Source organism: Coenobita brevimanus, chromosome 82, assembly GCF_032717465.1.
Source record: "Coenobita brevimanus isolate Jiangsu-jjx chromosome 82, ASM3271746v2, whole genome shotgun sequence".
Taxonomy (NCBI): Eukaryota; Metazoa; Arthropoda; class Malacostraca; order Decapoda; family Coenobitidae; genus Coenobita; species Coenobita brevimanus.
The window spans coordinates 16194348-16221137 of NC_137035.1; the positions used below are offsets into that span (position 1 = coordinate 16194348).

General features: G+C 40.7%; 1 protein-coding gene across 1 annotated transcript in view; it reads left to right on the forward strand.

Annotated features, from left to right (window-relative positions):
• LOC145409685 (dipeptidyl peptidase 1-like) overlaps nt 1–26358 on the forward strand; it is a 70406-nt gene extending 44048 nt beyond the window's left edge. Inside the window, exons 8-10 of the mRNA XM_080280038.1 lie at nt 9475–9596; nt 17961–18115; nt 25998–26358. Coding sequence (XP_080136164.1) covers nt 9475–9596; nt 17961–18115; nt 25998–26180 — 460 coding nt within the window. The 3' untranslated portion in view covers nt 26181–26358. The remainder of the gene's footprint in view (nt 1–9474; nt 9597–17960; nt 18116–25997) is intronic.
• The last annotated feature ends 432 nt before the right edge of the window (nt 26359–26790 follow it).

The window sequence follows — 26790 nt, forward strand, 5'->3', positions numbered from 1 at the left end:
TAATCTAGACTTATTTCAGTACTCATGACATCCTTGACGATTGTAGTCGTGGCCGTTGGAGCTATGAGGCATCCTTGTCGTACTATATGCTTGGGGTCTAGGTGCGCATATACTCTTACTATGTATAGGAGAATCCATAGCATAAGTCCCTTCATCGCAACCTACCGAAAAAAAAAAATCTATTAATTTCCTATAAAGCTGTGGTTGATGATAGTGATGATGTGCGTTACGGTTGGCTGTTATTTCATTTATAGAAGGAGTTTAAATCGATATTTAATTCTCGTAAATGATGTACTGTAGATTTCATTGGAATAGTTGCACCTATGTTTGATTGTTTGGTATATGACCTTAATTTCTTTTTGTAATCATTGTTGTGTTCTTGCTTGGTTTCTTGAGGTACGTTCACCTGTTCGGTTGTATCCGAGGCTGAATAATTATGTGATAATTCCCTTGAAACTCGTTTTAAATGGTCAATATGAACTTGTTTTTCCTCGCCACTTGAAAGTGACTTAATTAAAACTTTGTTTGCCTTTATGTTAATTACTCTGTATGGGCCCTCAAATTTAGGGGATAATTTATTGTCTCTCGTATGAATGACTCCGTAAACAATGTCTCCTAAGCTGATAGGTGAATCTTTTGCCTTTTTGTTAAATGCCTCCGTCATTTCTTCCTTGGACATCGTTAATTGTTTTTGCACTCTTTTGTGAATGTCCTGGAATTCACGTAAACGGAGTTTAGAGTAATCATCGTAATTGTAGATAGGCATGCTGTCACCTTCTAGGAGCTCATATGGTAATTTTTTATCTGTGCCATATATAATGAAATGTGGTGTGTCACCAATGGATTTATTTATAGACCCATTAATGGAGGCCTCTACTCTGGGAATCCAATCATCCCAGCTTGCATAATTTTCACTGAGAATGTGTCGTAGCACATCTAATACCTTTGTATTTTGTCTCTCTACCAACCCATTCGATGCTGGGTGATAGGCCAAAACGTTAACCTTTTTAATGTTGTATTGTTTACATATTTCTTGTAAGATCTCAGAATTAAATTCTCCTCCATTATCACTTATTAATACCTTTGGGGTAGTAAAGCGACATATTACATTATCTGTTATTGCCTTTGCTACTGTCTCTGCTGTCTTATCTTTAATTGGAGCTAAAATGACATAACGGGAAAAATGATCCGTTGCTACGAATAAGTATAGGTTATTATTGTATGATAATGGCATCTTGAGTAAATCAACAGCGACAACGTCCCATGGTTGATGTGGTACTGGGTAATTACCCATCGGTGCAGGTGTGATTGGGTATCCTTTGTGTTTCGCACATGATTCGCATCTGTCTATATGATTGTGTATATCTCTTCGTAATGAAGGCCAGTAATATAATAGCTGGGCTTGGTTGAATGTCTTATCCTTTCCAGGGTGTCCTGCATGTGGGCTGTCGTGTATCATTCGTAATACTTGGGGTATCATGTCATTAGGTACTACCAACTGGTTAGTATTTCTTTGGCGTTTTGGTTGTTTAGAGTTAATTTTGTATAATGTATTATTGACCATTGTGAATTGTTCAAGTGGGACATGCAGTTTGGGTAATTGTATGTCATCTCCACTTTCTAACTTGTATATTACTTTTGACCATACTGGGTCAAGTCTTTGTGCCTTTGCGATATCCTCGTGGTTTGGGATATTTCCTTTGAGATCTAACGCCGCGACCTGAATTGTGTTCGGTTCCTAGATAATGCGTCAGCTACTATATTCATTTTACCTTGTATATAATGTATTTGTACATTGTAGTTTTCAACTGTACATTTCCATCTTGCTCTCCTCCCAGAAAGGAGTTTTTCTTTAAAACATACCCACCAGTGGTTTATGGTCGGTGAATAAGTGGATTTCGTAACCATATACCAAATCTCAAACTTTTGTAATGCAAAAATCACTGCAAGTGCCTCTAAGTCTGTAGTGCTATAATTTTTCTCCGCACCTCTTGTTTGTCTGCTGGCAAATGCAATTGGTTGATTCTTTCCTCTTTTATCTTCCTGCATCAGTACAGCCCCTAATCCTTTAACTGATGCGTCTGTACAAATAAGAAATGATTTCGTGTAATCTGGATATGCTAAACAAGGTGCATTCGTTAGTTTAATTTTTTAGATTGTTAAATGCCCTTTTTTGTTCTTCTTCCCATTGGAATACAGCATCTTTTTGAGTAGTTGGAATAGAGGGAAGGCTATATGAGAGAACTGTGGTACGAAGGACCTATAGTACCCAGCCAGACCTAAAATTGTCTAACTTCGTCAGTCGTAGTGGGTTCAGGAAAATCTCTCACTGCCTGTATTTTGTCATCAGTGGTGTGAATACCATCAGAACTTAATTTGTGGCCTAAGAAATTTATTTCCTTAAAGCAAAATTTGCATTTAGAAAGTTTAATTTTTAATCCAGCATCACTAAGCTTTTGTAAGAGTAAGTCTAATTTCCTGAGATGATCCTTAATATTCTTCACGATAATAATATCGTCAAGATAAACAAATATTCCTTGTCCTAAAATTCCGGACAATACGTAATTCATAAGACGCTGGAACGTACCGGGGCTGTCCTCAGTCCCATTGGCATTCTTGTATATTGATAATGGCCTCTGTTTGTTGAAAAGGCAGTGTATTTACGTGACTCCTGAGATACCGGAATCTGATAGTATCCGTTTAGGAGATCGATGGTCGAGAATATATTATTCTCAGGACCAATATTCTGTAGAACATCACTTAGCAATGGCATGGGAAATCTGTCTGGGATGGTGTGATTATTTAGTTTACGGTAATCTACTACCGCACGCATTTCTCCATTTCTCTTGGGCACAAAGAAAAAGGGGAGCTGCCCACGGAGAAACTGAAGGCTCAATAATTCCAAGCTTTAACATTTCATCGACATACTGATTTGCAAGTGTACGTTGGGAGTGTGGTATGCGATAAGCTGGTACGAAAATTGGTGGTGTTTCTGGGTGCACATTAATCATGTGATTAATCAAGTTAGTACACCCTAATTGTTCTCCGGGCAAGGCCTACGGTGTCCCTGTGTGTTTCCAGCAGGGTTAACAAATCATTTTCTTTCACAAATTCACCTGAGTGAATTAAATTCTCTTTATTCTTTCTCTATCCGTAGATTTTATCTCACTTGTTACTCCACCAATATTTATTTCCTTCACAGGGGCTAAACATTTTTCAATATTAACTATGCAAGTTCCCTTCTTCAACTGAACTTCCCCATTCATGTGATTAATAATGAATATCTGAGTTAGCCCTTCGTCGTTCGTATGACATAATGCGTTTTCTACTGACAATCCTTTTACTTTACATAATTCTTCTAAGACAAGAACAGTACTATTCCGTAATTTGCTCTTTATGGTAACCTTCATGTATGAATTAGGTGGTATAACCAAATCATTAGTGAGATGGGCTGGAAAAATTGATAAATCAGTACTGTTATCTGGGTCACTAATTCTGGAGGATGGGGTTGCTGGTGTAAGTGGATCTATACACTCATCTGTTTGTGTATGTTTGTTAAAGCCTTTAATATTACCAATTCTTTTTGGCTCTCTTCTACCAATCGGTGAGGGCTCTGAAAGTATTTCCTCTATGAATTCATTATCAAAGTCTATTCCATTCATTTGTGGGAGTATAGTTATGTTCTCAGTTCTCATGGATCTTAAGCCCAGTAACATATGAGCTTTAATTGCTAAGTTTTCAACGATATAGAACAATGCAGAGAATGGTCTTGTAGTTTCTGTGAAACTGAGATTTAATCTTATCATACCTTTTACTGTAATCTCTTGACCATCTACTGTGTTTAATTCTAAATCAGCTTCATCCAGAAAAGGTACCTTCTTTTTTATTTTTAAGAATTCTATTTAGTTCTTCATGTGTTATTAAGTTCACTGGAGAGCCTGTATCTAAAAATAAGGAAACGCTTTGATCCTCACATACAGCTGGTATCAAGATACACTCATTTCCCAACATGCCTCCTATGTGAAGTTTAACCTTGTTCTTCTTTACGTTTGTTCGTTTTTTGTCATGACTTGGTCTTCCCGATTTGAACATAGACACAATTTTTTCTACTGTTTTGCAATCACTAGTCCAGTGCCCTTGGTATCTATGATGCCTACAGTAAGGACCAAACCCTTGTGTCTTTTGATTATCCTCTTTTGCCTTGATAAAGCATTCATACCTTGTGTGTCCTGGTTTTGCACAGTAATGACACAGAATGGACCTATCCCTTGACTGTGACCTACGAGGTGATTTCCCATAAAAAGTGTTGTTTATAGCGCGAGACCTGCTCGGGCTGCGCGACAACTTATGAAACTGCCTGTAGGAAGGCGTGTGGGAACGAGGTCTAGGCGTCTTTGTCTGTTTGGGCTGCCTCATTTCAGGTCGCGATCGATTTTGTTCTCTGTTTGGGGTCGGTGTTGATGTTTTCACAGATGATACTGTCTCAGGTACCCTGATTCTACCAGAATGTGCATGTGTGTCGACCACACCTGCTTTACTGCACTGCATCTCTACCTCGTTCATTAAGTCTAGTAAGCACATTCCAGGGATGTACGCGATTGTTTTGGCGATCTTAAGGGTTCTATCAGGTAATTTACACAAGGCAGCTACATAACCAATGATGTCCACGACGAGGTCTGGGGACATCTTTCCATCATCTGTTATCCACTTAGAATTCTCCAGAGTAGCTAATAGGGTTCTCTTGATTGTGGAGACATCAGCAGTTATTTCACTGAGCACATGGTTTGTAGTGTGCTCCCTTACAAGATCTACAATTTTATGTAATTCTGGAATTATACCTGGCAAGAAGTTCATACCTCCAGAAAATTTCTTCAGAAATTCAGTTTTAAATTCATCATATGTCCTAGCACGATGTAGCTTATCGGAGCGCAATAAATTGCTTGCTGACATCTTTCCTGGCTTATGCAAGATGAAAAATAGCAATTTTCTCTTGTTCATCTAGTATGTGGCGCTTGATGAACATTTGTTCGCACTGACTGATTAATGAAATGACATCAATGCGATCCTTGTCTGTGCCAGAGAATTTTGGGGCAGTCTTATCCTCGTGATACACAAAAACGTGAGGTGTGGTTTTTAGATCAGCAGTATTTGTTTCTTGATTCATATTTAATGATTGCCCTGTTAATTCAACTTGTACGAGTTTATCGTTATGTGAGGGAATGGTAGAATATGTATGACCGGACCGGTGAACCCTGTTAAGTATATTGGCATACGTATTTAAGGCAGCTGCGAAGTCGATACTCTCAACGTCTGAAGGGGTTTCCCACTCATCATCCGAAACTCCCGTATTTGTTTCCTTATCTATAACGTGTGGTGTGGGTTGTACAATGGGTGGGCTGTCTCTTAATTGTGAGTCTGATGTTGTGGCAATTTGTGTGTCATCTGGTATTAACGTGTGGTTGCGAAAATATTCCTGTCATTAAGATATGATGTTATGAAATACGCCTCTTGTTTATTTATGTCCTAGCAAACTAGATGATTAAATAAGTTGAATATAGCTAATTTTAGCACTGAGAAGAAATGAGCAAGTATAATTTTACCCACTTGATACAGATCAGAGGTGTGTCGATACAAAAGTCGATCTCGGAAGAAAATACAGGTTTGATTGAAGATCTCTTGATAATTCTAGTGGTGTGTTGATGGACGATATTACTCAGGAAACTCCATGGCCTGGTATTTGTAGTGGTTAACGGCTGTCCCAGGCAAACCTCAACATAGAACGTCGAATTTCCAACTTAACTGTGAAAATAAGTGAATATGAGTAGGAGCTATGTGAATAATGAGTAATGAGTAGTGGGTGAGAAGTGCCTGGTGTCAGTCACACGTTGCTTGGCATGGCAGACTAGCGTTGTGATGTCATCTCAGCACATGGTGACGTCGGCTTCCCACACTGGTAGCTGTGGTGAGTGAATGAGTAGCGATGAGTAACTTGAGTGAAGACGAGTGAGTAAGATGAGTTGTAAATCGTGTCTCACTCTTCGTTTGTTTGTTCCCTTTATTCTATGTGGAAGTTTTCTCTGTCCTTTTCTCTAGTGATTTATTCGTTGTGGGATGAAGACTGCCGCTACTTGTAGGTGCGTGTAGAAGATTATACAGACGACGTAGAGTTGTTAATTGTAGTTGATTGTAGATGGCTGTAGTTGATTGTAGATGGCTGTAGACTTTGTAGAACTGAAGCTAATCTTGTAGTCTCGGTTGCTTTTGTAGAAATTTGCTTTTAATTCGGAGACGATGTCCGCAGATTTGCTGGTTTGTCGTTAAGCTACTTGCAAGGCGTCGAGTGATCTCTTGACCTCTGCATCAGCGTAATGATCTGGGAGACGGAGGGGGCAGGAGCTGATATTGTTGGTTGTTGTCAATCTTGATATTTTGTAGGAATTTAATGTTGATTCGTAGACGAGGTTCGTATCCCACCGCTGCCACCAAATGTCATAAAGACTTTGTAGTTACTTGTAGAGAAGTATATTTTAGACTTGTGGTCGAGCGGCTTTTATATCTTGTAGTAGTTTCCCCACCAGATGTCATGTAGTGACGGGAGAGGTAAAGAATAGTATGGGACTATTTTTATTTGTCTTGGAAATATTAAACAGGTATAATAGTATAAGTCCTGGGTAGCTACCTCCCTGTCTCGCTATCTCTCTCGCTCTCTGTTCTAAGGCTAATCTCCGTCTCGACCTCTCTCTAGGGTCGCTTGTCTCCTTCTAAACTCTCTTTCCTAAAATCTGGTGTAGTAGGGTGTGTGTGTCACGTATGTTCCTCATGGCAACAGAACTTTCTCACGAGAGGACTGCTGACAGCTAACTGCATCATCTCCTTACTGGCCGCTGTCGTCAGCTTTCCTCCGTGTAAGCGTTTAGCGCTGCTCGCTTCTCGCAAACACAACACCTTCTCATCATTTGACTTCCTGCTTCTATCTGTCTCTCTATCTATCTATTTATCTATCTATCTATTATGTAGTCCTATATAATCAGGTGCTCCGCAAGGCAGAACAATTACTAGGACGACATCTGGAGAGGCAAAGTAAAACTTGGCAGTTGATACTCATGAAATTATGAACACTGCCAAGGACATTTATGCTGCTGTGACTTGTAAGATGGGTGTGCAACAACCTCCAGTCTTTCTTGTATCTGTAGGGTGGGTAGATAAGCTCAAGTCTTCTCATAAAGTGAAAAGTGTCAAGATATCTGGCAGGGGCAGCAAGTGGAGACAAGTCTGCAGCACAGAAGTACCCAGAATCTCTAAAAAATATTACTGACATTTCTGGTCAGATTTTTAATATGGACAAAACTAGTTTCTGTTAGAAAACAGTGCCTCATTGAACATTCATCATTAACAAGTCAGCCAAAGTTCATAGAAGGAAGGCCATAAAGGACCGTTTCATCCTGCTGTTCTCTATGAATGCATCAGGAACATGTCGCCTGAAACCCACAGTTGTACAAGGCCTACAAAGGATGCAACATGAACAAATTAAATGTGCACTGGTTGACATCAGAGGATGAGCTTATGTCAGCCAAACTTTCCCAGGACTGGCTCAAGGAGACATTCATTCTTGAGGTTGAGGGTTTTTGCAAGTCCAAAAACATAAGGTTTAACATTCTCCTGCTCCTCGATAATGCCTCAGGACATACGCCATTTCTAAGGGACGAGTATCCTGAAGTGAACGTTGAGCTTTTTGCCACCAAACACGACTTCATTGATCCAGCCCCTTGACCAGGAGGTCATATCAGTTGTGAAGGCATCCTATTTCACAGGGCAAGTTAGGAAGGTGCGACAGGCAGCTGAAGACACCTCCCATATCCAGTGGTTGCTAGACAGTGAGGATGAGGATGAGGACATGGTACCAGGGGATACTGAGGCAGAACAAAAAGTGGTTCAGTATTGGAAAAACTACAATGTGAGACTGTCGACTTAATGGTAGGCTGCTGAAACAATGTTATCTCTGCCACCATCAGTCATGCCTAGTGTAACACTTTGAAGGGTCTGCCCTAGGACCACCAGGTGGCTGTGCCGCCTGGTACCCCACAGACAGTTGAGGCAGAGGTAGGGGCAGCAGTGGAAGGGTCATGCCAAATCCCTGGAGCTGGTTTTGCTGAGACTTCTGTTGAGGACATCTGAGAAATGATCCAGCCTGCTGCAGTTACTGCCGACAAAATAATTGAAGATGATGATATGGCAGAAGAAGAGGACAGCCCAGGAGAGGATGAGGAAGGTGTAAATGTGAGGCATGAGGGATTGTCCATGGCCAGCATCAAGATGATAGACTTGGGTTGCCAGCTACGCCACCTCCTTGAGCAAGATTTAACAGCGAAGCAAGGTGCTCCGTTATTAATAAGGCACTGGCAGGTTATGAGGATTAGTATCATGCCCACATCAACTCCTTCCACCAATGCCAGATCCCCAAATTCTTAGGGTGTCGCAACGAGGCACAGCAGGCCCTGCAACCAGAGGCTGAACCAAGACCAGGATCCTCCCACCAGCCCTCTGTCTTTGACGAACCCTCCTGCTTTGAGGGCTTCTCTGGTGCTACAGCTGACAGAATCCTGGACGAGCTAGAGGCAGTAAGACTCCACCCAATCCTTGGAACCTGCCCAAGCACCTAACCCTCTCATCGTCTCCTAAAAGGTAAATAAAATGGTAAAGAAAGGATGTTGTTTTATTTACATATTGTGATTCTTGTTTTAATGTTTATATGTTAATGTTTCTTTATATGGTAGAAAAACTTGGTAAAAAAAGGTGGCAAAAATAGGTTAAATATGTGGTCAACTTGGGGGTCCTGGCACCAATTAGAATTATAACCACAAGTTTTTCAGTTCAGCTATCGCGAATTCAGCTAACACACACCAATAGCGGTACCATTTGAGCATGATTGCCAATAGTTGAGTGTACAGTATTATATTTTGTGCTTTTACAGTATTCTCTTTAAGTGAGAAGAAAGAATGAGAAGAGTGAAAATGAGTTATCTGAGAGGTGTGTGTAGAGTTAAGATACAAACTGGTGAGGAAGTTTGAAAGCATTGTGGTGTTGTAGTGATGTGCCGGAATATGTTATAAGTACTGTACTTAGAAATAATTTGGCCCTTTGGAAAGACTGGAGAGTGAGAGGTTCATCAGGTGAGTGTTTGTCGGTGAGTTAGAGGGAGAGCAGGAGATCAAAGATGAGGTGGAAAGATGGGGTGCAGAGGTATATGAATGAGAGTGGTGTACGTATAGGAAAGAGGGATGGCTGCTTGATGGCATTGGACAGTACGGTGTGGAGGAGATTTATTTGTGGTCACTCATTGTAGGATTAAGGCATCTGGTTGTAACATGATAGTGTAAAAAAAATACAGTATAATAAAAGATAAGATACAGTGCATAAACAATAAATGTATCTCATAAGCCAACTACTGTTATAATATGAGACATTGTGTTTCAGGTATGCACAGGACAAAGGTGTGGTATTAGAAGAATGTGCTCCCTATGAAGGCCATAATGATTCCTGCCACACCAGAACCACCTGTGCTCGACACTACACTGCCTTCTATCGCTATGTTGGAGGTATGATTCATAAATATTGTACTCTGACACGCTTGGCATTTCACTTCTTAATGGTCATTATTGTAATCATATCAGCATTATTTTCAAACCATGCCACTTTCAGCCTTTGTAAAATCTTGAACTTAATTTTTCACCATTAGCAAGGACTACAGCATTACAGTACACTCTCTCCTTGTGCAGGCTCTGCTTTCATGGATTCTTCTTAGAAGGTGGAAATAATCACTACTAAGGATACCTCTTTTGAGGAAAAAGCATCCTGATTGTGTGGTGGTGTACAGAAGGAGGGTTGCTGATGGTTGAAACAACCTTCATGTTAGTTTTTCCCACATTTAGTCCATTAAACTTCTATAATATCAGTGCCTTATGTCTGCCTTACATGTATACAATAGTCTGTGTCCTTAGGAAACATATCTGTGTCTAGTTGGGGTCATAGAAGGTTTTTAGTAGGCAGGTTGGGGTCTGTCATGTAAAAATCCCCCCACTTTTTAATGTGATTGTGAGGAGCAGTCAATGAGAGAGACTGAAGTCGAGAAGCTGAGGATCAAAGAAATGGCAGATGTTTGCAAGGCCAAAGTAGGGGAGGAGTTAAAATCAGTGAATTTGAATTAAATTGATCTGGACGGCTTGTGGAATGCATATAGAGGTTGCTTAGTTAGGAATGCCAAAGCAGTGTGTGTTAAGAGTAACAACAAAGAAGAAAGGTACAGCTTGGTGGGATGAAGACATTAAGAGACCAGTGAAGAAAAAAGAGGATGAAGTGCCTGGAGTGGATACAGGACAGGGGTTCAGTTGAAATAAGAATTGAATATACTGTACTGAGAGCAAGAAGCACGTACAGAGACTAATGAAGAGGAAAAAGAAGGAGGTAAATGAGGCTCTAGGAAGAAAAATGGATGGAAATTACTCTAAAAATAGGTAGTTATTCGAGAAAGAGGTATGGAAATGTAGAAGTGATAGTGGAAAGAAATGTGAAAGTGTGAAGGATGTAAGTGGTTGATTATTAACCCACGGGGATGACGTAAAGACCAAATGTAAAGAATATTTTGAAAGTCTGATGAATGGGAATGGAGAGAGCAAAGCAACTCTTGACGTGATTGGTTTGGGGGATGTACAGAGAAGAAATGCAGTGCCGGGAAATTGACACTTGCAGAGGTGAAGAACGCTGTGAAGCGACTGAAAAATGAGAAAGCAGCTGGGGTTGATGAGGTGTATGCAGAGATGATTTAGTGCAAGGGAGAGAGCAGAATGAAGTGCTTGTTGGAGATGTGTTAGAAGGCATAGGTGAGTGAAACTGCCAGTAGAGTGGAGAAGGCAGTGATTGTACCTCTGTACTAAAATAAAGGTGAGCGAAGTGAGTACAAGAATTATCATGGCATAAGTCTGTTAAGTGTTGTAGGGAAGGTATATGGAAGAATTATTATAGAGAAGTAAGAGAGATATCAGAAATCCTAGTGAGTGATAAACAGGGTGGCTTTAGGAGTGGCAGAAGATGTGTGGATCATTTGCAGTGAGACCGAGAAGGACTATAAGATGTTTATGGCATTTATGGGTCTGGAAAAAGCATATGACGAAGTAGACAGAGAAGGATTATGGAGGGTTTTCCACATGGTAAGCAATTAGGTGCCGTCATGTTTTTATGATGGTAGTGAGGCATGTGTAAGGGTAAATGGGCATCTGAGTGAATGGTTCATGATCAGTATGGGCATGCACCAAGGTTGTGTGATGTCCCCATGGTTGTTCAATATATATATGGATGGGGTGATGAGAGAAGTAAAAACACGAGTACTGGAGAGAGGGATGGCATTAGCAATGAATGATGTTGGATGGAATATCTCAAATTTGTTGTATGCTGATGATGCAGTACTACTTGCAAATACCGGACAAGAACTTGGTAGACTAGTGCAGAGTTTTGCTGATGTCTGTGAGCGTCATGCCTTGAGAGTAAATGTAGAAAAGAGTAAAGTGATGGTAATCGAGAGAGAAGGTGAGGGATGGTGTTGGTAATGAATGGTGCTGGATGGAATATCAGAAATTTGTTGTATGCTGATGATACAGTGCTACATGCTAATGCCGGGCAAGAACTTGGTAGACTAGCGTAGGTTGCACTTTGTCACCAGTATCATGAGCAGAAGAATCACTGGGGGCAGTCATCTCTGGCGCCAAAACCTGAGGGTCAACACCTTGTGCAGTATCACTGTGTGTAGGTGGCTCCGGACTAGCTATGGGGGACTCATTCTCAGTACTGTATTAACACTGCCCAAACATGGTGTCCAATATTAGATCAGGTAAATCGGTCTTAGTGGCAGAAAATCTCAACTGTAAGGCCTGGATAAGCAATGTGAGCTCATGCCTTGCGAGTGTTTTCATTGTAGTTAAGGGAGGCTTAGATTCCAAAATGTTCAGACATCATTTTCATTCATTAGGGCCATGAGTAGTGATTATGGATTAATTTGGTAAGAGTAAGCACTGTGTATCTGGCCAAGGTTGCCAATATTATGTCACAGAGCTATCCTGGCAGTCACCAAATTTGTTATGAGCAGTATTATGGTGCTGGATAAGCCAGCTTCCTGCACTCTTTTAACCTTGTATCAGTCACCAGAAGGGTGGGGTGAAACTCAGAAGAAAACTAAATTTACTTTACACTGTAACATTCAAAAAGACCAGAGTTCGTTTACAAAATGGGGGATTCATATAGGCTTCCAACTCAGATATAAAAATGAGTTATTTCTCTTTCCTAAAGAAATTACAAGAAGCTAGGTACTCGCAGCTTGAGGAACTAGGAGAACTTGTTGGTGATATAATTCACACACCAGTATTATATGGAGAGGTAAACCAAAACAGGAAATGGTGCTCAGTCTCTGTGTTTTGTAATCAAAGTGAAAGACTATCTGAATGTATCTAGTGGGAAATGTGTCCAGAATGTGTCTAGTGATAAACACTGACTCTTGCTAGTTCTTTGCGCATTATATGGTAGTTTACTCCACTTCCTTAGACTTAACAAGCCAATATTCTGTCTTAATTATAATCTACAGCCTGTTACACACAAAGGACGCTTGTGCAATCAATTACAAGCTAACACATCCTAACTCTTAGGCAATTAGGAGTTGTTAAGAAGGCGGAGCTGGTCAGTCATTGGAGAACAGTCTCATTAGTTCCTACAGGGTATGTCTAACCCTCTTTATCAAGGACAAGATCACTTCTGTGTAGTATGTGGAAAATTAATGAATGTAATTCTGCCCAGAAACAGAAAATACACAAAATGTTTTATTGATCTTATCTGCTTCCTTGTGCAAAACAAGGGCCTTTCACACAGCTGCGTTAAGAGTTGAAAAGTAATGAGGTCATAATTTCTCTAACTCAGGTGTCCCTTACACTCCCAAAAATGATTTAGTCATCTTGGCAATTCGTCTATCTCCCTCCTTCATCTGTTCGCCTCTTCCACACTCATCCATTTCCACTCTGCTCTGCTCCATCTCCTCTCCATCTCCTACTCCACTGGGTAACCACACCCGTGACAGTAGTCTGTCATTGATAATTACTCCTGAATCTTTCTCCATGTCAGATACCAGTAAACTGTTACTCCTGAGTTTGTAGTCCCAGCCAGGCTTCTGTACACTCTTTCCAAAAATTTTTACATGGCATTTTTCTACATGCAATTCCATCTGCCACCCCATTCATAATGTTTTATTAGATCCTTTTGTAATTCCTTACGTGAGTTTTTGTTTTTATTGTAAACACATTCATGTAACTCTCTGTTTCGACGTTATCATTTATATCATTTTTGTATACTGAAACATAATTGGTGCCAACACTGAACCTTGTGGGACACCACTTGTCACCTTTCTGCAGGACGAGTACTTTCCTCTTAATATTATTCTCATTTCTCTTCCTCTTAGAAAGTCCTGCATCCATTGCAGTAGGTTTGCCTGGATACCTCCATTATTTCAAGTTTCCATATTAATCTATCATGAGGAAATCTGTCAAATTTTTTTTTCAAGTCTGAGTGTACTGTACACTGTCTACCTATCTAGCTCTTTCTTGCATTGTTTTTCCCATTCTGTCATAGTACCTTAAGAGATTTGTTATGCATGATTTTCCTATTCTGAACCCATGTTGCTTCTCTGATAATAGTTCATACTTTTCCAAGTGTGTGTGTGTGTGTGTTTACCTAGTTGTAATATACAGGAAATAAGTTACGCTCATGGGGTCCTGTCTGCATTTCTCAGTAAGTTGAATTTTGCTTTGAATTCGTATACAGTACATTTTTAGAGTGGACGACCTCTTTGTCCAGGCTGTACCACAGGTCTGTGCATTTATATGGAAAACTGTATTTCTTTATATCTTTCCAGCAACTTGGCATATTAAGTTTCATTCAGTGTCCTCTTGTTACTCTCCCATCCCATACAAGCAGTTCTTCTCTGTCCATTTTTTTCTACTCCCATCATGGACCTGAATGCTGCAATCACGTCGCCCCTCTCTCTTCTTTCTCCTAAGGAAGACAGATCTAGCTTTCCAGCCTTTCCCTGTATGACAGCTCTGCCAGGCTTGGGACCATCTTGGTTGCTGTTCTTTGTATTCTCTTGATCTTCTTTATATTTTTCGTTTTTTGGGGGGACCACACTGCTGCCACATATTCCAGCGTGGGGCGGATCATGGCCAGTATCAATTTTTTCATCAACTCCTCATCCATGTAATGAAATGCCACCCTTATATTAGTCAAGAGATTATACATCTTTCTAACTATCTTGTTAATGTGTTTTGGGGGTGACAAATTATCCTGGACCAGCACTCCCAAGTCCTCCTTTCTCACTTTTGTGATTGGTTCATTACCTATCAAATAGTTCATTGATGCTTCCTTGGTACTTGGACGTTGTTGGAAGGACACAAGTCAAGAGTGAGAGCAGTGGAAATGAGTTATTTAAGAGGAGCCTGTGGAGTCACATGGAGAGACAGGCTGACAAATGAGGATATAAAGGAGCATTGTGGTGTGGATGTGGATGTGATAGGAAGCATTAGGAGGAACACACTGAGGTGGTTTGGCCATGTGGAGAGGATGAAGGGTGAGAGACTGATGAGGAGAGTGTATGTGTGTGTGGTGGTGGGGGGGAGGGGGAGGCCAAGGATGAGATGGAGGGATGGGGTGGAGAGGTATATGGGAGAAGGGGGTGTGAATTGGGAGCAGGGCAGTGAAATGGCAGGGGACAGGACGACGTGGAGGCGATATGTTTGTGGCCACCCCGTACAGGATTGAGGCTTCTGGCAATAGATAGATAGATAGACAATATTTTACTTCTTTTTTTTTAATTGAATTTCGTTTCCTACACTCTGGCTCCACTCATGAATCCCATCCAGGTCCTCGTGCATCATTTTACAGTCTTCTTCAACCTCTGCTTTCTTCACGATCTTTGCATCATCAGCAAACAGACTAGCATAAATGTTCATTCCATCTACCATATCGTTTATGTAAATCAGGAACATTATGGGCGCTAACCTTTAGCCCTGTGGAACTCCATTTGTTACTTCCCTCCATCCAGATATCCTGTCCTTTATTACTGTCCTCATTTGCCTGTCAAGAAGTCTCTCATCCACTCCCAGGAGGTTCCCCTTCAATCATCCTTTGTGTTCCAGTTTCCACATTAGTCACTTGAGGGGTACCTTATCAAAGGCTTTCTCCACATCTAAATACACACAGTGCACCCAGCTATCTGTCTCTTGTAGCACGTCAGTTGCCCTAGAGTAGAAGCTCAACAAGTTGGAAACACATGACCGTCCACCTCTGAATCCAAACTGACTTTCGTCCAAAATGTCCATCTCCTCCAGATATTTTATCTATCTGTCTTTCAGGATTCACTCACACAATTTTGCAACCTAGCTGGTCAGGGACACTGGTCTATAATTCAGGGGTTCTTCCTTATTCCCTCCCGTATAAATTGGTACCACATTGGCCCTCTTCATTCCTGAGGCACTTTCCCTTCTTCCAAAGAACACACAATTAAACCATGAATCTGATCTGTCATTTGTTCTCTGCATTCCTTTAGTATCCAATTAGAGATCCCATCTGGTACTGGGGCCTTCCTCACAGCTTGAGTTTCCAGTACACTTCTTGCACTTCAACTTTTACATCTTTAACACTACATTTCTAGTCAATCCCTCCTCCTCCACAGAATCACCTTCTATAGTGAAGACCGATTGGAAGCATTGGTTCATTATTTCTGCTTGCATAACTGCATCTTTATAGACAGTTCCCTCTACTTTCAGCTTCTTGATTCCTTCCTTTTGTTTCAATATACCATCAATAAACCTGTCAAACAATTTAGGTTCTTCCTTATGTTTGCCAGTTAAACCTTTTTCAAAGTATCTTTCTTCCTCACTGCTTATTTTTGTATAATCATTTCTAGTTCTTTTATATTCTTTCTTTGTTCTATCATTACCTCTCTTTCTTCATTTGTTCCATGCCTTATCCCTTTCTACTTTTGCTATCATACACCTTTTGTTGAACCAATCATTTCTCCAGTTCTCTTTCCCACTGACTTTTGGCACATACTTTTCCACACCCATTTTATACAAGTCTAGAAAGATATCCCACTTCTTCCCTATCTCTTTTGTTTCCCTGAATTGGCACCAGTCCACTTCTTTGACAAATTTTCTGTCATATAAAGTTTGTTTTCCCAAAGTTGTATCTTCCATGTCTGTATAGCTCATCTCTTGTCTCCCTATTTCCTTCTGTTGTTTGGAACTCTATCATTACATGATCACTTCTTCCAATAGGACACAGATATTTCAGAGATTCAGTTGCATCAGGTTCTCTGGTTAGACTTAAATCTAGTCTTGCTGGTTCATCATCTCTAAATTTTGTCTCTTCCTTGACCCACTGGGTCATTCCATTATCCATTGCTATATTTAACAGTATACTGCCCCATGAATCTTCACTACTTCCTGAGTCCCACTCCTCCTGCTTTACCTGTTTACAATGAAAGTCACCTATCAGAATTGTGTTGTTACTTTCTGTAGGTATCTAGCCATGTCCAACAACATCTGATATTTCTCTTCATTCCATGCTCTTGTCTTGGGGGGGACATATGCTACTGTGACATCTCTCTTGCCTTTCCCTCTGGTTTGTAGTACAGTATCATGTTTATCACTTCAGCACTACCCTCTCCCAGTTCCACATTATCCATATTTATGTTGTTCTTCACTGTTATCATTGCTCCTCCTCCCATTTTTTCTTTTCTACCTCTTCTCCATAGTTTGTATTTCCCATCTCCCATTTGGATTTCAATACTCTCTCTGCTTGTTCTCCACAAAGCACATAATGTCTGGCTCATTTACCCTCAAGATATCGTCTGTTTCCAGCCTTGCTGAGATTATACCATCTACATTGGCATACGCCACTTTCAGTCTTTTTGCATTGTTTTTTAATGTGTCCTTCTCTCTCCCTCTCTTCTTCGATACCACATCCTCAATTTCTGATCCATAACTCTCCAATAGAACTCTGTCCTCTCTTCCTTCGTTCTCTGGTCGTGCGTGTGTGTGTGTGTGTGTGTGTGTGTGTGTGTGTGTGTGTGTGTGTGTGTGTGTATTTACCTATTTGTATTTACCTATGTGTAGTATACAGGAATTGAGCAATGCTCGTGTTGTCCTGTCTCCATATCTACATTTATCTAGTCTACTTTTACACACATGAATGTTTTTCTCCTGCACCACCTCTTCGTCTAAGTTGTTCCAAATACTGTACTTATGTATTTACCTAATATACCTAATTGTGTTATACAGAAGATGAGCTATGCTCGTGGGATCTCGTCTCTGTTTCTCAGTAAGTCAGATTTAACTTTAAACTCGTTTAAGTTTTTAGACTGGACGATCTCTTTTTCCAGGCTATTCTACAGATCTATACTTCTATAAGGAAAACTATATTTCTTAATATCCTTTAAGCAGCTTGACTTCTTCAATTTCATTCCGTGTCCTGTTGTTGCTCTCTTATCCCATACAAACAGATCTTCTCGGTCAAATTTATCTACTCCTATCATGGTCCTGAACACTGCAATCATGTCTCCCCTCTTTCTCCTTTCCTCTAAGGAAGGCAAGTCCAGCTTTTCCAGCCTCTCACTGTATGACAGATCTGCCAGACTGAGGACCATCTTGGTTGCTGTGTGTGTGTGTGTGTGTGTGTGTGTGTGTGTGTGTGTGTGTGTGTGTGTGTGTGTGTGAGAGAGAGAGAGAGAGAATTTTATTGTGTGGGATTTGTATTTTTATCTTTATTTTGGTTTCATTATTGGTACATGGCACCAGATGCCTTGATGTTATGCTGCCAGAACCGCATGTTGTAATCAGTCCCTTTTTTTTTTTTTCTTCCCACCATTACAGGTTACTATGGAGCATGCAATGAGGAGGAGATGAAACTGGCCCTGGTACGAGGAGGACCTTTGATGGTGGGATTTGAGGTGTACAATGATTTCCTACACTACAAAGGTGGCATCTACCATCACACTGGCCGTACTGACTCCTTCAACCCACTTGAGGTAATGGGTTAGGAATTGTTTTATCATACACAGTATCATAATGCTTATTTAGAAAGAAGGAAGCTGAAAAATGTGCAGTTGATTAGACCTGCCATATGTGGTGCACTCATGATTTTGCAGGCTTATTTAGTGTCCAGCGCTTTTCACTGGGGGTGCTGTTGATTTTTTATTTTCCCTAGCCCATCCTTAGGTAAAAATGAAAGGATGATTATCATTCATGACATTTTTTACTGCATCATATTTAATTACAAAACAAATCATACGACTGTATTCTTTAACTTTCCCTTCCCTTTTAGAGGCATGGGAAGGACATCTTTCTCCAAATTGGTATTCTTAAAAAAAATCCTTCTCCTTCCAAGCTGATGGAAGGGAAAAGTTTTCCCAATGAGCAGCCAAAATTATTGGAACTTGTCGGAATCATTAGACCCTTCTCTTCAAAAATCCCTTCGCAGTATTTGTGCATTCTTTTGTAGTTTGCAGTGGGGCACCAATTTTCACGCCTAATTGGGTCCAAAAATAATGCGTGAAAGTGGAATTAGCGAAAGTTGGGGCATTGTCTTTATGGCAAAAAGGCTAATTGGTTCCCGGTTATCCTAAAGTAACATCAGATTTTCATTTTCACTTGCAATACAGTACATCAAATCACTATTGTACATTGCATTGTGAGATACAAACAATAAAAACTGTACAGTACAGTACACATTATATGAGGAGAAACATACCACAGAGACCAGGTTGAGGCTTCTTCACTCCAACACGATACTCTCTTTTAGCCTTGGCCTTTCCTCCCGACTTTGAATGTCCCGGCCACTTTTTATCACCACCACTGCCTCCCGGCCCTCCCCCCACACCACCAGGCTCTCCCCCCACACCACCAGGCCCTTTCCCCACACTACCAGGTATAGTAGAGGCCATTGAACCGTGAGAATCCAACACAATGGAGCTAGCACGCTCGTACACAATGGCGGGAATGGGTGGACAGAGTGTTGACATGACATCATTCAAGATGGCGGTGGGTTGCGGGCGGGCGGTGCAGGAAGTTCAAAGTTCAAAATATTGTCCCAAACCCAAAATTTGTGCGCGAAAATCGATTTTTTTCAAGCGAAAGTGGAAGTTAGGGAATATTTGGTGCATGCCGCGAAAGTGGATTCCGAGAATCCTGCTGTAGCGAAAGTTGGTGCACTACTGTATTGTCTTAAATATTTGAAAAATATCAATGAAAGGTGCTGTACAATATTATTACTATGATTTACAATGATAAACTGATTTTTTAAGTGCTGTTTGTACCTCTTTAAATGTGTTAGCCATGTTGGCTGAGATGTTTAGCCAGACATAAAGAGAGGAGACGACGTACCACCTCCCATATTCATCCAGTCTTATATGATCTAACACTGACAAATTTTGTACATTATGGCCAGGGTCACACAAGAATTTTTTTTTTTCAAAAAGTATTTTTGTTAATTTGCCTGGAAAACTAAAATCTGCCATCAAGGTCACACGAGTGGTTTGGCTCTTGTCTTCCAGCTGGAAAAAAACAAGTGAGTTCCACTATGCGAGTACATGAGACTTTCGTTAACAAGTGATTCTTACACATACAAATAACAACATTAAAGGTAATAATATTCCTTGAATATAATTTATTATCAAAATATTGTCTTGAGAAGTGAACACTGCTGCAGTGTTGGCCAGAATGGTGTTTATGACTGAATACAAACCAACAGTATGGATGTGGTGGCAACCTCCCACATCTCAAATGTGTTGTGCTTTCATTATCCAGCACGAGATATGCGTGTTTTGATGTATTAGTTTATAATTCTAATGCTCCACCATAACAAATATCAACAGAATGTGTCGTTTTAGCTTAACTGGCCTATCAACCTGAATATTTTCCCTTGCCTTCCAAGGGAATGTATTTGAATACCGACGGAAATCAAAACTCCCTCGATGGGAAGGGAAAGTTTAGAGAAGGGACTAGGGTACTTTTAAGAATACGGCTGATAGTTTTGTCTTCTTTTTTCGTGTTCTCTTTAGCAATTAAATCCACTTTAAAATAAAGAAGTTGGTAATTAAAGTCCTACCATCAGGATTTTAATAACCAACTTCTTTATTTTACAGTGGATTTAATAGCAAAAGAGAGCATAAAAAAGTAGACAAAACTAGGATTTCTTTTGTATTGAACAAAATGCGGTAAATAATGTCATGAATGAGTTTTTTAATGGTAGGTGGGGGCGCCCACCATCCACTCGCTCGTGTAGTGCTGCCTTATTGTTTCTGCACTTAGTGACACTCCAAATAGCTTCGTGTAACCCAGGAAACCATTTACTATGGTGGGTGATAACTATCTATCTATCTATCTATTGCCAGACGCCTCAATCCCGTTTGGGGTGGCCACAAACAAATCGCCTCCAAGTCGCCCTGTCCCCCGCCATTTCACTGCCCTGCTCCCAACTCACACCCCCCTCTCTCATATACCTCTCCACCCCATCCCTCCATCTCATCCTCGGCCTCCCCCTCCCTCTTCCCCCCTCCACCTCACTCACATACACTCTCTTCGTCAGTCTTTCGCCCTCCATCCTCTCCACATGGCCAAACCACCTCAGTGTGTTCCTCATAACGCTTCCTATCACATCCACATCCACACCACAACGCTCCTTTATATCCTCATTCGTCAGCCTGTCTCTCCACGTGACTCCACAGGCTCCTCTTAAATAACTCATTTCCACTGCTCTCACTCTTGACTTGTGTCCTTCCAACAATGTCCAAGCTTCACTTCCGTACGTTAGAGTTGGTATCACAATACTGTCATGTAGTAACTTTTTCACTTCCATGCTCACTTCCCTGTTTCTTATCACTGCTTTCAAGGAACCAGCAACCTTTCTTCCCTGCTGTACCCTTTCAAGCACTTCACACTCCAAACCTCCATCCTTACTCATCACACTACCCAAATACTTAAACGTACTCACATTTTCCAATTCCTCACCATCTAACCTTGCTGTACATTCACTAACTTCACCTCTCTCAAAGACCATCACTTTACTCTTCCCTACATTCACCTTTAGGTTCCGTTTCTTACACACTCTCTCAAACTCATCCACCAAGCCTTGCAGCTCCCCTTCGTCTTCACTCAACAACACAGTATCATCTGCAAACAACAGTACAGGGAGTTTCCAAACTCTATCCTCTCTCACCATGGCCACTCCAACATCCACTACCCTACCTTGTACCTCTTTTATTACCCCATCCATGTACAGATTGAACAACCATGGAGACATGACACATCCTTGTTTCAAACCAACTTTCAAAGAGAAAAATTCACTTAGTTCACCATCCACACGCACTGCAGCCTTCGCACCATCGTACATACTCTTCACAGCATTCAACAACTTCCCATCTACTCCATATATTCTTAACACTTTCCACAATCCTTGTCTATCCACCCTGTCATATGCTTTCTCCAAATCCATGAAAGCCGCATACAACTTCTTTCCCTTCTCTAGAAACTTTTCCACTAAAGATCTAAGAATGAATATCTGATCTACACAACCTCTTCCCTTCCTAAAGCCTCCCTGTTCTTCTCCAACTAATTTCTCTGTTCTTTCTCTAACTCTGTCTATAAGTATCCTACCATACACTTTTCCTATTATACTAAGAAGACAAATGCCCCTATGATTACCACACACTTCTTTTTCCCCTTTTCCTTTGTACAAGGGAATAATTATACCTGACTTCCAATCCCCTGGGACTCTACCTTCCTCCCAGGCCAATCTGCACATCTTCCACATCCATTCTACTACTATCTCTCCCCCATGCTTCAGCATATAATCAAATTATGGTGCTTGGTGTTTAGTAGGTAATTAGGGCACTTCAGTTGGATTTAGCCGGTGCTGGTTTGTATCCGAGGGGTGGTTGGGGTTTATTGCTCATGTAATGCCACCCAAGGATGAGTGAGGCTGGCCACTCTCATCTTAAATGTCAGGACCAACTTGCCTAGTCCCAGGCTCCCACACTTGTCATAGGACAACACAGGATTGGATGATGGTTATTAAAATCTAGTTTTGCCTTTCAGTTTGATTTGCCAGTTTTGCCCAATTTACAGTACACTACACCAGATGCATGGATAATGCTAGGATATTTTGGAACCTGTTCTTGACCCAGATGTAAACTGCCAGTACAGTACTTGTTTAACTGTAACTGTTGAAATGGGTAATTTAAGTTGCTTTTTATTTATGTATTTTTTTTATTTTTTTTATGCATGAAGAAAGACCCAGAACCTAAGACTGAGAGCATGCAAAATTTTTCCCTTCAAAAGAAAAATTATAGAAAGAGAAAACCACATTCCAGGTCTGTTACGGAAAATAGTTTTCTTAAAAGTGACTGAGGAGTCTGTTTAACCTGTACCATACTGAAAAAAAGAAAAATCTCTATGCCGGACGATCTTGGATTTTTATTTTTCTGGCTAAATAGGCTTAATACATCAATATAAGATCCCTGGCACTAATAAAAATAATCACTAAAGCCAGAAAGTTGGTTGAAACGAGTCAGGTTAATACCACTACTTTTGAAATCTTCGAGGTTACTGAGAGAGCAGAGCAGCTGTGAGCTTGTGAACTGCTTTTGGATTTTTGTTGTGGGTTAATAGGCTTAACCCTCTCATGCACGGAAAGTTTCAGTAAGTTTTCCAGTACACGATTTTTTTTGCGAAGCCGCCCGGCCCGGCTGCCCACGTGCGGCAAATAACATGTATTCTCTCCTTATTTTCGCCACCCAAACATCAATATACTGCCATGAAACCTATGTCAACTTATTCGTCAATGTTTGTTCTAGCTGATAAGCACCACAAAAAAACAGGAAAACACGAATAAAACAACATTAGGCGGCCGTGAATAAACATTGTGCTACGTCATGTTCACTTCCCAACATCACCATTCGAATGTTTTCCATCATACAGGAAAATGTTATAAGAAGTTTTGATAGAGAATTTCATCAGCTTTCTAAAGAGACAAATCCGGTGTTGATACGATTTGTAGTTTTCGAGAAAATAGCCAAAAACTGAAAGCCATTTTTGAAAAAAATCAAGGAGCTCTAAAACCGATTTTTTCTCGCACATGTTATGTTTTTATTGCATAATATTATGCAGAATTTCACCAGCTTTTTAATGACGTAATACTGGTTTCAATACGCCTCATAGTTCTCGAGTAAATCACCAAAAATGACTGGGAACTCACGTCCGTATGTCACTTTTGTGATGTGCACACACAGCATACACAATATTCTCGCCTACGTAACAACAAATTCTTATCATAGATATTACATTGTTATGTCTTGTACATACGTAGAATTTACTGCTCTTTATCATGGTTCTTATAGGAAATCGGTACGTCCAATAGTTTTTGAGCAATTGGCTGACAAAGTGAGATTACTCCTCCGAGCGCTTTCGACTTTACCGAAACAGTCTGTTCCCCCAACTTTTCCAACAGAAAATGCTCCCAGAGGCTTATATTCTGCAAATGAACATACGTAGAATTTACTGCTCTTTATCATGGTTCTTACTGGAAATCGATACGTCTAATAGTTTTGGAGTAATTGGACGACAAACGCTGAATACTCTTCCTCACCCGCACTGGAGATAAAAAACATTCTTTCCCTGCCTCACCCACTGCTACATATTTTCGCTCGTTACGTTTTATTATTTTCTTTTTTTACTCAAAGTATACTCGTAAAATATCATAAGGTTTTTGATGGTGCTGTCAGAAACTCGACATGACCACTATTTTTTTTGCTAATTTCTGATAATGAAGCTGAACTTTCTTCCATCTCATATGTGTGTATGTAAAAAACATTACTTATTTGTGTAAAAAATATTGAACTATAGAAATAGGTCAATATACAGATCAACAAAATACGGATAACTCACTTCCTCCAGAGGTGTTGAGATGCTGGCAGTAACTTGAAGATGAGGAGTTATGTAGTGTGTGAGCGTGTGTGTGTGTGTGTGTGTGGGTGAGCGTGTGCGTGTGTGGGTGAGTGTGTGGGTGTGGGTGGGTGTGGGTGTGGGTGTGGGTGAGTGTGTGTGCATGTGTGTGTGTGTCTGTGGCTGTGGCGTATTTTCTTCTCTCCTTGAGATACATTTGCCTAAAACACATGCGATCCACACAATAGATTTCTCCATGAACATTCGCTGCACGACATACGTATGTATATGTGGCTGTGGCATATTTCTTGTCTCTGAGACTTGCATTTTGTTTTAGCTCAGTCAATGCATGAGATATTTCTCTGTGAACACTCGCTGCGACTCTATTGTCTTGGCATACACCACACTCCTTCACGAAGACCCACAGCATGTTTGACGTATATTTCACACAATTCCATTCGCATTTTCACTCTCAGAATCCCAATAATTCCATCCCTAAACACCTCTGATTCTTCCTTCCCGACTATAAAAACTGTACGTGATGCCTGCCCCATTCCACACTATGGTTCCATAATTTCACCAAGCCAGCCACAATATCTTTCACACAAAATACAGTTTAGGCACTGGCTTCATTATATACATATTTGTAATCACGCCATAGGGCCTTGGGGAGGGCGAGAGGCGAAACCCCGCAACAGTGAACACGCATATTGCCTCTAAGCCTAACGCTTGATAACGGACAAAATTCCTTTTCGTGACATATATCTATGTTCCATCGACAGTATCACATACAAATATGCTCACAAATATTGCATTATCACACTGAGTCCATAAGGGCTTCGGCTTGGGCAGAAGGAGGAGAATTAGTAGGAGTTTAAAGGGACAGTACACTCGACGCAACCTCACCGCCTGGCTGCTTGGAAAAAACTGAGGCTTATCACTACGTGCTGGGCCCTGTGAGGCAGCTCAGTGTTGCCAATACCTTAGCATTGGAAAGTGCTGCATTCGCTACGATGCATCAAAATTTGACGCAAATCCGCCAGAAACTTAATTTTTGGCTAATTTTTTTGTGCTTAGGAATGCGATTTGAGTGACTGTTCTAATGAACATCTTTAGAACAATCCACATAACACGCGAATTGCGTGACTGACACTGAGAGGGTTAATACATCAGTATAAGATCCCTGGCACTAATGAAAGTAATCACCAAAGCCAGAAAGTAGGTTGAAGTAAGTCAGGTTTGATGCCACTTGACCTCTGAAATCTTCAAGATTACAGACAAAGCAGAGCGGCTGTGAGCCTGTGAAGACTCACTTGCCTCCTGCACTCCTAAATCAGTGTTGTAAACGTAGCGGAGAAATGTTTGAAGTTAGCAAGATACGATATTATCTTTCTTTTTACTTCGGTTGCTTACAGTGACTTCTCAGTGCTGCAGGACGTAGATCTACATCATCAGCGTTTTTGAAGGGGACCTAGATCAGTCTTTAGTCTGTCAAGGAACATGGGTGTAATGATGATGATGATGATGACCACTAAAGTTTCTCAGTATTCTTCAGCTGGGTGGATACAGGAAGGATGCTAGCCATGGAGGCAAGTTGAGAGATTTGGTTGAAATGTATCAATCAGTTCAAAGGATATGTAATGCTCCGTGATAGTTAACTCTTATAATGGGTTGTTTTGTTTGTTAGACGTTGCCACTCCTCACCATGCCCTAGGGTGGGAAAAGCGGTCCGGATGATGATGATGATGATGATGACGATGATGGTGACCATTGACTCAAGTTGGATGGTAAGTAGTGTATGGTGGCTGTATGAGTGAAGGGAAAAAGTATAAATAATCAGTTTTGTATTCTATTCCAGCATAGCAGAGCTTATCAATATAGCCCATCTCAAGAAAAAGGTTGTGATGATGATGATGATGGAGGTGGTGGTGGTGATGATAACAACTGTTAAAGACTGCCATTATTCCATAGTTGACCAACCATGCTGTGCTGCTGGTGGGGTATGGGAAGGATGCCAACACTGGAGAGAAGTACTGGACTGTCAAGAACTCCTGGAGCGAGACTTGGGGCGAGGATGGCTACTTCAGGATCCGTCGAGGTGTGGATGAGTGTGCTATTGAGTCCATGGCTGTTGAAGTTGTCCCCATACCATAAGTTCATCATCAGACACACAGTATTAGAGATGCTGGCTTAACAGTTGACAACATACAGCTTAATGTTGCATCAGTGTGTTCAGTCTGGCACCTCATTTACTTGGGGTGGATGTGTTCAAAGGAAATGATGTATGTCCTTTATTGTATTTTGACTGGTTTTATTTGTTCTTAGTTATATCCATTATTTTATGAGTGAAAATGGATGAATTGTTACCCCCCCCCACACACACACACACAGTCAATAATTGGAATGGTGATTTAGGAAGTGTAGACAACACTTTTGTCATTGGCAGTATTTTTTCCTGAACAAGTATGTAGAATATTGAATGAAAAACAACAAATCTTGACTAAAAATTCCTTGTGTACATGTGAGAGAAGGGGGTGAGGAGAATGACCTGACATCATGTGATAACAGTATGATATTATGTTAGGATTAGTAACAGAGATCTTCATACTCTATAACATCCAAATTAACATCCAAGAAAGGGGATGGAACTTGGTGAACCAATGAAGTGATGTAACAAATGATAAAAGACTGGTATGCTACTTCTGTCCACCACATCTGCTTGAAGGAAGGCAGGAGAAGTAAGAAATGTTGACATTTGGATCCA